We start from the raw sequence: 12,762 nt of genomic DNA, 5'->3' as shown, positions 1-12,762 counted from the left end.
AGACAAAATGGAGCGCAGGACTTAAATGTTAACTTTTGGTTGAAGTGTTGAATTGCTAGTTATCTTCCTAAGTCTTGGAATGATATTTCCAGTGCCTTCTAGATTTCTAGTGATCTTTTTGAATCACATGCAGGTTTGGAGGGGGAACTGTTAACACTATCTTATGGTCGTGTACTAATTTCAAATGTTATTAATGAAAACTATGCATTTCAAGATAACTAGCATATAACATTGTTATGAAGTCACCAGAAGTGTAAGAAAGTATCCTTTGTCGTCATCCATGCAGTCTTGCATTGTGATTATCAATGTACAAAATAATATATACTCTACAGTAATAAGGTGACTTCATGCATTGTCTTACTTTATTTGCATTTTTCAAAGTACTAGATAGACTACCTGTAATTTCTGGTTAGAAACTGAGATTATTTTAGGAGTTGCAATATACTATTACTTCACCTACTGACTTCCAGTTGTGTTTATTGGATTGGACCATCATTCGCTATCTGAATAGCTTATTTTCTTATAAATCAATACTATCAATCATAATAATTCTTTTGAAGAATAAATATAGAAAAATCATAAACTTAATCATTTATCGGGGAGAGCAAAAGTTATGCTAAAATGAGGCAAATATTCATTTTTCAAGCAGTGTTGAGTGCTTGTTTATTTTGGTTGCAGGAAACATGAGGCCACAGGGCAGCAGGGTTTCCCCAGGAATAATCCTCTACAGTATAAATCACTGTGGGCACACATCAAAATGCTGCCCAGCAGTCAGTCCCACAACTATCCTATTTCACTGCTGTGTGGCTTGGCAGTAGCAAGCTCTTGTGATGTTTTCATCTTAAATGGGGTTTCCCTTTTGCAGTTAAGCTGCTTGCTTTTCATAAGGATGAAACAAAACTGTCCACTGAGCCATGGGTTTAGCACCTAATTTCTTGCTCACTCATCTCTTAGTCTTTGTCTTTTCCCTGTTGGTTTACATAGCCCTTCAAGCCTGCTTGTCTGTAAGCACAGTGCTGAGGCAGCTGGGAAAAATGCCATGAGAGTGGTGTGGATGCCATTATGAATGGCATACAGGCCCGGCGCACCTATGTGCTTGTCTGAGTGTTGGTTAGTTCTTGCAACTTGGTACCATATTGTCCCCGTCCTGAAAAATCCTACTTCAGGATTCATAAACTTGATTGGATTCATAGAAGGTATGAGAGACAACCTTTGTGTACCCCCTGGCAAGAGCCAGGTCCCTATTATGCCCAATTGGGTGCTGGGTTTGAGAAGGCTTTGAAGCAACTGCATTTGACCCAGCAGTCTACCTCAAACTGATTTCTTATAGAAAAGTCAAGAGGCAGGGCTTTACAATTTAGAAGAGAAATGGATAAATAAAAGCAGACTACATCAGATGCACACAGATTTGGCATGGGGAAGATTGAAAACGGTTTTCATCTCCCCTCATGGAAGATCTGAAAGTAAAGAGCTTTAGTGGTTTGTGAGAATTTAATAGAAACTATCAGTGAAGGTCATTTGAAGACCTCAGGATCTTATTTATATTGGAGAAATGCTTGTACTCTCAGTACTTGGATAGCAATAGGAGAAAAATAGTAAAAGCATTTTATTCACTTTCTTTTTTATGGACATAGATGGAAATGGTAAATAAAAGTAAATTTAGCCTATTTGAATAATTAATGACAATTATTAGTATAACAAAATAACACATTGACACCACATTGACCTATGATGCAGGAGGCACATATCCTATTATTATCCTCATTTTATAGATGTGGAAACTGAGGCTTGGGTTTATAAATGACTAAGCATACACAATTGGCAAGATCTGAATCAGAATGTTTAATTCCAGAGACTGAGTTTGTTGCTACCATGTTACACACAGTGTCGTATTAGTTTTTCTCCATAGACATTTTACCATAAGAATAACAAAAGATTTACAGAAGGTGGGTGGTCTCTAAAGTTTTAACACAGATATGCATAGCAAATCAGCACTGCATCTATTCTAGTTTTATATTTACTTTAGGTTCTTAGATCCTAGAAGAATTTTTTTTTAAGCTAAGGTGTACCTGTGACAATGATTCAACACATTTGATTTTGTGTGGTAAGAATCTAAATATTTTTAGAAGCTAGAACAACAAAAATGGGTTTTCCAGTTTTTTTTAAAAAAAGTAGATTTGGGCAACAACAATAGTTCTTTCAATGAATACATGAACTTAGAAATGCTTATAAGCATTATTCTTGAGATTTTTCCTATGAAATGTGGATCATGACTCAAGTTCTCCCCGGGTAGCTAGGAGAGCAGAGTTACATATTGGGTGTGAGAGCAATTTGAAAACTGCAAAGTAGGCTTCAAATGAAAAGTTGACTGTTTCAGCAATAAAGTAGTATTAATTAATACATATTTGTTCTTGCAGTAATTTCATTTTACCAAGCGATTTCAGTTATCTATATTGATACCTAAACTCTCCTTTTGCCTTAGAAATGTCACCTCCTCCAAAGTCTTGCTCCTCCGTGCACTGAGCCTGTGTTGTTCCTACTTTGCTTACAGGTTTATTTTTCAGTGTATGATTGCTCCTCTCAGTAGATTGTATGTCCTTAGAGTTACTTTCTATTAAACTTTATATCTCTCTAGAGAGCTCACTACATTGACACATAATAACCAACACTGAAAGAATATAATGCAAGAAGATATAAATAATGTCTCCCATATTTTTGTTCTCATATTTTATCCAAGTATGGTTTGCTGGTATAGAAGCCATTTGGATTGCTGAATAAACATATTAATAATCTAATATTTAGAACAACCACTACATAGTATTGCCAGACTAAAATAAATTATGTGTTTACATGTGCAAATCTGTAGTGAAACAGATACCTCTCTAATAAGAACATAAGGAAAGCAATGGGAATAATTTTCATTTATGATTTGTAAAACCAATCTTCTTATTTTAAAATTTTACCTTGTAAATTAAGAAAATTTCTGTATTGTTGTGCTTACAGCTTTAATGATAAATGATAGATAAAAATAGCTATTTTTTTCATTTAAGGTGGTTTTGTAAACAGAATTGTTTTTCTGGAAGATGTACTATAAATAGGTCACAGTGAACACATTGAAGGTCCACTCTTAAAGAACATGGTCAGAAAATGTGATCTATGCCTAATAACAGAAAGAAGGCAATACAAATGGCTTTCCAAAGGCAATGAATTTGAACAGGGAATTTCTAATATTAAACTAGTATTTATGAAATAGATGAGATAGCTTAAGAGTAGAATTCTTATGCATATAAGACCTTTCTACAAGCTTGTGGATTTATCATCAAACAAATATTTACATTTCTTATTATGTTCTTATCTTCAAAAATTGAAAATAAATTATTTAGAAATTCTCCTGCCTGAAAGTGCTACTGCATCTAAATTTATCTAAACTGACAAATGATAAAAATTAAGAAATGCTAAGAAGTCTGCAAAGGGTATATAATTATATAGAATCACACAAACATAATCTGTATGTGAAACATTAATATAAAGTATTAAAATTCTTCATTAGGAAATGGAGTTCAGAAATTCCAATTTCTAAGCTCTTCATACCTCATTGGACAGTTTATAATCTTTATGCCTGGAAAAAATTTAATTCTTTTATACAGTGTAACTTTTCATCTTATTTTGTAATGTAATTTCCTTGATCAATGTCATTACCAAGCTAATGACTAGTAGGTTCAAATTTTATTATATACTTTATATCAATGTGTTCATCCTGTGTTACAGAGAGGTGAAATGAGTCAGTATGACAGTTATATTGCTTAAACATAGCATTTCACAATACTGATAAAATTATTTTGCATGTGTCACCTCAGAGGAGAGTAAAGAGAAAACTCTAAATTACAACAGAACTTGGACTCTGCCTATATCCTCTCTTAACTTTGAATGAGGTGTACACCACTCTGAAGAGAAACTATTACCTTAGTGTGATGACAACAGTATGGGTAATTATGAAGTACTCAGGTCAAGCTCCCAATTCTGGCATTACTGAATACATGTAAATGGTATATATATATTGTTGTTGTTGTTTACAATCATAGAGAATATTCTTCACACTCAGTAATTAACATGACCCAGCAGATACTAAGTGGCTAAACTTGAGGCAGTGGACATTACAGTATTAGTCATCATGTAAATGGCTGGTCCACAGTGAATAGTGGAGATGATCTAGATGTTATGCTTGTACCCCAGGGTTTGGGGTTTTTCCGACAACACAAGATGTGACTTCAGAGTTTAAGGACATGTGCCTCCCCCCCCAACCCCACTCCCCACCCCTGTAGAACCATCATATTTGATGATCCATTAAAGATTTATCATTGATCACTATTTAGTCTTAGCAAACTGGGAAATATTTCCAACCTAAACTAATTATTTGGATTATAGTTTTCATTTTTTTTATAAACATCTGTGCAAAATATGCAATATGCATGAGAAGAAAACTAGACTGAATTCTTTCCTGGTAAAGAATGGGGAGAGTTTATATAAATATGTATATGTGTGTATAAATAAATATGTATATATACAAACATGCATATGCATACACAATCATATAGATGTATTTATCTTTTTAAGCTATACTACCTTTTACATAAACTTTCCTTAATTTTGCAGTTAGTTGTTTGTGTCTCACACATTTTTCATAGAATTTTCTAAAAGACTCCCACTATTAACTTGGTATGTGATTGTTCATCTTAAAGTGGTCTCAAAGCTATGATAAGCTATTACCAATATTATCAATATTCCAAAAATACTTACTAAATTCCTACATTTAATAATATCTCACTGGTAACTCAGAATTATCAGACCTCCAGTTGTAATATTTTACTTTTGCTAACTAAAACAGCCAATTTATTGCCCATGTTCTATAAAAATAATATTTAAGGAACTTTAACAAACAGTCCCCAAATCAATCTCTGGGAAATTCTGTTCTTTATAAAGCTTCATTCAGAAAGGGGTTTAGACAAATACATTATGTAAATAAATACACTAGACAGAAAAACCTTCATGGTAAAGACCTTTACCCTCTGTTCCACTTGTACATTCCAATACTCCAAAGCAAAGTTGTTCATGTATGCTGTTAATAAATCTTTATTAGTGAAATGTGGTGGACATCATTATCCAAAGTACATGTATGAAGACATGCATTGGGTGTCAACATACTTTATATACAAACAGAGATATTAAAAATTGTGGTATATATGTGTAATAAGAACTGTAATGCAAAAGAACAAAAAACAAAGTACATGTATAAAGACATGAATTGGCGTGAACATACTTTATATACAAATATATGAAAAACTGTGCTCTAGATGTATAATAAGAATTGTAATGCATTCTGCTGTGGTGTATTTAAAAAATCAATTAATTAAAAAAATGAAGAAAAAATAAAAATAAGTCCTTATTTGCTGTATGAACAGTTAATAAAACCAAAATTCTTGAAAAATAAATCTAAGGCTACATTAATTGGCAGGATTCATAAAAGCAAGAGATTTTTCTACATTCTCTTAATTTTTATTCATATAACTGAAAAAACTTAGTTCCTCAGAAACACATGGTAGAATTTCAAGTCAGAAGTAGTATTAGTAGTAGTACAATATTTCTAACCAGAGTTAAGGCAAATATCATACAAATCCAAAGGAACTTATGGCTCAAAAACCTTCTTTTCTAATATTTAAATAAACAACATTTCTCTGTTTTTTTGTCAAGGTCAGAAATTCCAACTGCAGTACAAATGGAAAAATATCAAAGATAACTCTGGGTCACTCTACTTTTATGGAAGGGGATTTCTTCTGACTCTTGATGGCAACAGTAACTATTTACTACACTGTACACAGTCTCAGGGAGTTCCTAACATACTGTACTGGTGTCTGATATCAGGGAGTCCTCAGTGTTCAGCAGAAAGGTGGACATGAATCTGCATTCTCAAATACGGTTTTTATCTACACAGTCTTGGAATGCAGCTAACTCAGTCACCAGCATATTTTTCTTCTTCTAATTTTTCTTGCAATATGTTAGTTTTAAAATTTCTGTTTCATACAAATGCAAAATAGAATATAGTTTCATGCTGCTTTACCACATTTGTGCAATGTGTTTAATGCGTGAACTTGTACAAAACTGTCCTCATCATCAACACTTACCTGTGTATAAATGAAGTATGTAGGAAATAAGCTCTACAAAATATTCAAACCATTATCTCTAATCTAGCAACTACAGATCATAGAATTTCTGCCACACCATTTATTTCATATATATACATCTCTTTTCCCAGTTTGAGTTCACATTTAAATGATCATTATTATAGTTAGGGTGCACAATTAAGTTAGTGGGTCACTGGTCAGAACTAAGGAAATAAATAAAGGTTATAGAAAATCAGCTGGGCAAAAAAATATTTTATGGCTCCTCATTAAGTAAATGTGTTTACCTTTCATTTAATATGAAAAGGCTTTATGGAAATTGAGTTTTTATTTTATTTTTCATCTGTTGACTATAACCCACTGTGCTACAAACTCTCACATGCATGGATGAAAGTATTTGGAACTGATTTATAAGCAACAGTGATTAATGATAAGAGAGGAGAGAAAGAAATTTTAGTTAGGAGAAAACATGAAAAGGAAGACAGAGGCTTTCAAAAACACTTAAAGAACAATCACCTACCAGTTCTACTCGTCCGAAACCTCCAACTCCAAGGGTATCAATAATGTTGAAATCAGACAGCTTCAGGTTGGCGAAGAAAGCAGCTTCGGCTTCGTATCTGGATTTTTTGATGCGAAAAAATGGAAATTTCTTAGAGGTGCAAACACGGGTGCCACGTACAACTGTACTGGAATGATATGACTGCGGAACAGGGTTTACCTGCTTGAATTCCATCTTGCTTTTAGAGTCTGTGTTTTCTCACACTCATAAATTTTTGGTCCCCATTATGCAGAATAACATAGAATTGCACTTGTTTTTCAAAGTAGAAAAATACAAAGTACCCACTGCATGAGAGTCACGTGACTGATAAATCCAGTTATCAAATCAAAGTTACATCTTGGTATTTTTCTCCGTGTCTTCTTGTGAGCACGGATTGTTTGAGTTGCTCTTTTTTGGCTTTGTTTTGGATTTTTTGGTTTTGCTTCCTTTTGTTTTTGCCGTTCAGAGTTTGGATGCCAGTTTCTCATTAGTTTCCCTTATCCACAGGCTGGCAGTGCCTTCTATAAATATTTATTAAAAGCGGCAAGATCGTGGAGGTCTCTGGAGCAAAATCACAGCCAGGTTTTATGAAAACAGATCCAAAAAGCTGAGGACTGATGTGCAAATGTCTGAAATGGATGATTTCAGGAGCATATTCACATCCCTAAAGTGTCTTGCCTTCTCTTATGTTTACCCACTGACTCAAAGCCAGCACTCTCAGCCTGCAATCCCAGTGTCTATGTTTGCAAGTTTCTTATATGAGTGGTGAGAAGCATGGACTAGGAGTCCAACAGACTGACTATGCACACATGCAGATCTGACACATGCAAGTGGCCAAAATAGGCTTCTCCTGATGAGACGGGTGAATATGAGCTGCTTAAAATATCCTCTTGTTAAAGGCCCTACTATATTTAGAAAGGGCAGGAAGGCATAAAGATGAAGATGATCTGCCCACTCACTAAAGTCAGGTCAGGGAGTAATTCAGCTGTCTCAAAACATAAGTGTTTGAAGAGCTATGCATAACCCATGACCTCCAGCCCAAGAATATGTGCTCAGTACTTTACTATACATAGACATGATGAATTTACTTGAGGTCACACTACTAACACAGCTTGTGCGTGTCAATTTTTGAATGGAATCAGCCGCAAGCACATTTGGTGTTAAGTTATGTGACATTTTAGCTACTCCATTACAATCAATCACAAACTTTGACTCTCTGCTAAGGAGACATGTGAAACATTTTGGTAAGTGAGCTTTCTGAGAGAGCTTTCTGCTTTCTTCAATTTATAACCACAGTAGTAGATTTTTAACAAGTCAACTGTTGACAGACTCCTCAGAGGGTAAGAAAAACATAATGTGTTTCATTATTGGTTTATGTGAAAACAATACCCTTTAATAAACCTCTATAAACAAAGGGAGTCAATCCTAAAGTGATCTGCAGACTTCTCTCTCTAACTACACAATCAAGAGATCAACACAGCAATTCAGGAGCTGGTTTATAGAATGGAACATAAGCAGCAAATGTGCATGTCTGACATTCCAATTGGCTGGCTCATGGCTTTTGGAAAATTAAACTCCATCCCCTCTAAAAGTCCGGTGGCAGAGTTGACTCCAACAGGTGCTTGAAAAGGACATCTGTTGGGATCAGACCCCATGACAGTTTATATGTGGTCAAGTATTTCCTGGTGCTTTAGAGAAGAAGATCCTTAGTGACATCATTGTTTTATTTGATTAGTATTTTTTAAAAAATATTGAGCTTCTAGAATATTTTAAAACTTTCATGTTCAAGCTATTTTTTAATAATATCAGTATCACAAAACAAACAAAAAGCAGGCCTGAAGGGAAGTCCTTAACAAAATGAATTAGGTACACAACAGCTGGATTCTATCTATGCATCTAGTTGTTGAAATTAAGACATCAATTGCTGGTTAACAAATAACTGTATTCATTAAAATATTATTTTGGAGTTTACTTTAAAAAAGCACAGAGTCTTCATTTAAGACTTTACTAAAAATGTTTTGTCTTTATTTATGCAACAACTGTATGCATTCACAATGAGGTTGTTCTTGAATAGTTATGTGCTTGCTGGAATTAGAAATCTCAGGTGCACAGAGATCAAACCCTTTCAGACTCTGTTGATTACCATTTTATATATTTAAAGTATGATGTTATTACTTATAGCCCTTGAGTATACTGCCAAAGTTCTTGTATTTGGGCTTGTGAAAATAGGCTGGAAGGACAGCTACGTGAGTGGAGTGATTCCCAGCCTTTCTCTTGCATCAGAGATACCTGAGTTCTTTAAAACACTTAATTTGAGCCTGATCACAGTCCAAGTGAATCAGCATTTCCTGGAAGTGGTACCCAAACATCTGTATTTTTAAAGAACTCTTGGGTGATTCTGCTGTGCAGAAAGGATTGAGAACCATTATTCCAAATCTTCCGAAAGCAAGTTCCAAATAACATCCAAGAATTTTGAGGAGGAATAAAGTGGGCCTGAGAGATAAGGAGATGCCCAATGTGTTTGTGGGTGATAGATTCTGGCAGGAGAGTTTGAATCTCTCATTTAACTGGTCTTGGTCCCTAGGTTTCTGCTCCTAGAACCAGAGGAATTAATAGTTCTATAATGGCTAACAGCTAAAAATAAAATAAAACATTGCTTTTAAAAAGGCAGATATAAGGTGCAAAAACTATAAGGTAATTATTTTATTTTTGCATTTCTATGCCAGGTTATCTTAACTTTATACTTAGTATCTGGTTATTTATTAATGGTATTTTAACTGATGGAATGGACATAATAAAGTTCATCCTAAAGAGTAAATACTTTCTCTTTAGCCATAAAAAATCACTTAGCTATGTACTTCCCTACACACTAGAATTAATGATTGTGGTTAAATATTTTATATGTCTTAAGAGACTGACAAAATTATAATTTGTTAATGACTTTGTTAGTATTATTTAGGTGAATTTTTAAAATACCTCTTGGTGGAATGATATTATCTTGTTATTGCCAAGTCTCATTTTAAAGGGACCTTAAGATAACTGTGATCCTCCATTCTGTTGCTGTTCATTTCTTGGGGAAATCAAATGGCAAAGAGTTGTGACCATGACAGCTTTCTAATCCAACCAAGGAAATGTTAATCACTTAATGTTTTATATTCTCTTATTTTTCCTTCTCATTTAGATTACATTTTAAGGCTAAGAGCCACATCTTCATCACAGAGACTTTGTACACTTTGATTTTTTGAATTAATAACTCTTTTAACATGAAGATGAGTGTATGATATGACTTCATAAAGAGGCCAACCTGTGAATTATTTAGATCCAACAGGTATTTAAACTTATTTTTTCTTGCTCATAACTGGGAAGGACATTTTAATTTTTCCCTTTCCTTGTATAGTTACCTGAAGAGAAGTTTATTCCACCAACAATGTTCAATTTTCTTTAGAGAAGAAGAAAGTTTGAGGAAGAGAATTAACTAAATGCTTAAGTAAATGGTTGTCAATGTCTAAAGGAGGTAAGTGTGCAACCTGAGTTCATAATTAACCTACTACTGGGGGGATCTGAGCCCAAGGAATTAGGCCCTGCTTCATGACATTCTAAAATCCAACTGTTCAATGGTGTTTATGGGAGGACATTGACAAGTGTTATTGGAAATATAGTTCCTGATGTCTGGTTGCTTAATATATATCTAGGAATATAAAGTACATTCTCTAGTAGTAGTCCTTAATTTGAGACACTGATGTACCCATATATACATATATACATATATATATAATTGTTGTTATTATTATTGGCATTATTATTTTTAGAATGGGTTAAAAGCTATGGATGCTCTTCCCAGAGAGTGCAAATACTGACGTATGTACTATGCTTATAACTACAGGAAGCTTTCAAAACCCTAAAGTAGATCAACAAGCCACAAATAACTATACAACAAGAGATGAAATATGTTGGATGAAGAAGGCAGAGATAATATGTCATTCTCAAATATCCCTGATAAGATTCATCTGGGGGCTATGGTGACTAGAAAGTAGACAATAACTCATCCTGACAAGATATTCTTTAAATTGTGAAATACTGGTCTTTTAAAAGCTGCTAAAAAGTAACAAAATTGCCTTGAGTTTCACGTCTTTTTAAAATTCTGCTGACATGCCAAAGGAAGTTCCAAAAACAATGAAATTACAAATCTTTGGGTATAAAGATGAGACTAAGACACACATATATAATCTAGAAACAGAAAAAGAATACCAAAATAATCTCAGTCTCTTCCTTCCCCTTTCCATCTCTCTTTCTCTCTGTCCACCACCCAGTATTATAATTTCTAATATGTTTTGTCATAAAGCATATTGGTATAGTCACTATTTACATAGGATATGAAATAACTTGAACATATAAAATGTTTGAAAGTAAATTAATGAATCTAAAGTCTTTCAATAGGTCATTTGTTTAGAAAATAAATAAGGATCATTATTATATTTCCATCTCTTCCATTACTACCAGCCTCCAGAAAAACCAAGGAATGAGAGTCAGGTGTCCTTACAAAAAGGACAAAAGTTTTGCTGTTGTTGACAGTCTTCATAAATCAATTAATTCATCATTTCAAATTAAAAATCATGGATGCTGTATCTCATGTAACTTTATTATTAAGTAGTCAGCCTTTCTCTTCATGTAATAGAAACCAAATATGATGATTCACCCAGGACAAAAATCTATGGAACTTAAAATTTTGTCTTCCTTTGATAGTATAATAACAGAAATAGCAGTTCTTTTTTACAAAGCAAAAAATATTATGTGAATATTTAAGTAAAGGCCATGTGTCCAACATAACATAGCTCTAGTTCCAGAGGAACAATTAAGAGCCAGTAGGAAAAGGGCAAATGTGGGACTTTATGCATCAGCTCAGCTCATCTGTAATCAAAATTAACTTCAGAAATTGTCTCTGATTCCCCAGGGAAAACTAAACAAGGTCTTAGCACTTTCTAATCCTTATGCAGAGCACTCATCTTGGCTTTGCTTGGGATCATCTGCTCTTTAGTGTATTTTTGTTACTATTTAGCTTTACCAATTCTTGAGGAAAAAAATCTATTAAGACAAAATGTTTCATTAAACACATATGGACTCTCACCTAGGAGTTTCTTTCTTATAGTAAAACTCTAATAGGTAAGATGAGATGCAGTCAGACAATTTATATCTATTCTGGACTTAAAAAAACCAAGCATCAATGAACATAACTTCAGCACAAAGCATGTTATGCAATAATAGTTACTAATGAACTAAGCTTGATGTTTTGAGTAAGTCTGGCAAAATAGGTACAAATGTAGTTAAGAAAGCAGTATTGGAAATTGGACCAATAATTCTTATTTGCATATTTAACACGTGTGATTTGGACTTAAACTGCAAGGACTTCTGCTTCATTGTGCTTAGACTATGAATGTACAAAGTATTGTGAGGGTCCTTATTGCTTTGATTTTCAAATGTTTGAAAGTGAATAAATATAATCACAAAAATGGATAGTCTCTACATGCAAGTCACCAATAATCTTACTAATTTCATTACAATATAAAATGTCCCCTTAGCAAAGTTTAAAAGCAGTATCTTTTGAATTCATTAGAAAACAGGAGGATTGAACCATTTTGTAGTTTAAGGGAGTTTTTTCCTGTTGAATCATGTTTGTTTTTCAAATAATTTATGTTATTAAAAGTTTAAAAAAACTTTAAACATATGAAATCATTTCTAAAATTCTAAACAAAAAAGGATAATTTCTAAAATGTTTTGTCATAAAGCATATTGGTATAGTCACTATTTTATATAGGATATGAAATAACTTGAACATATAAAATGTTTGAAAGTAAATTAATGAATCTAAAGTCTTTCAATAGGTCAATTTTTTTCTAGAAAGTGTCAACTCTTCCTCAAAGAATACCAAATAACATTAATTTGCTCCCTCTATTCCAAAATTGTGGTTTCAGGAACACAGACTCTTCTTTATAAGCTTCTACTTATTTTTCAAATACATTCCCTTGAGGAGATATAGTCAACAGGAAAATT

General features: G+C 33.4%; 1 protein-coding gene across 3 annotated transcripts in view; it reads right to left on the bottom strand.

Moving 5' to 3' along the window:
- The window catches only part of Prkg1 (protein kinase cGMP-dependent 1), a 1,169,615-nt gene that overhangs the window by 32,678 nt on the left and 1,124,175 nt on the right, over nucleotides 1–12,762 (bottom strand). For all 3 annotated transcript variants that reach the window (XM_026410547.2, XM_026410546.2, XM_077799283.1), the window contains one exon: nucleotides 6,697–6,793. In XM_026410547.2, the coding sequence (XP_026266332.1) occupies nucleotides 6,697–6,793 (97 nt within the window). The remainder of the gene's footprint in view (nucleotides 1–6,696; nucleotides 6,794–12,762) is intronic.

This window comes from Urocitellus parryii, chromosome 5 (assembly GCF_045843805.1).
Source record: "Urocitellus parryii isolate mUroPar1 chromosome 5, mUroPar1.hap1, whole genome shotgun sequence".
Taxonomy (NCBI): domain Eukaryota; kingdom Metazoa; phylum Chordata; class Mammalia; order Rodentia; family Sciuridae; genus Urocitellus; species Urocitellus parryii.
The sequence above is the reverse complement of the archived record's forward strand: the minus strand, read 5'-3'. Positions and strand labels throughout refer to the sequence as shown.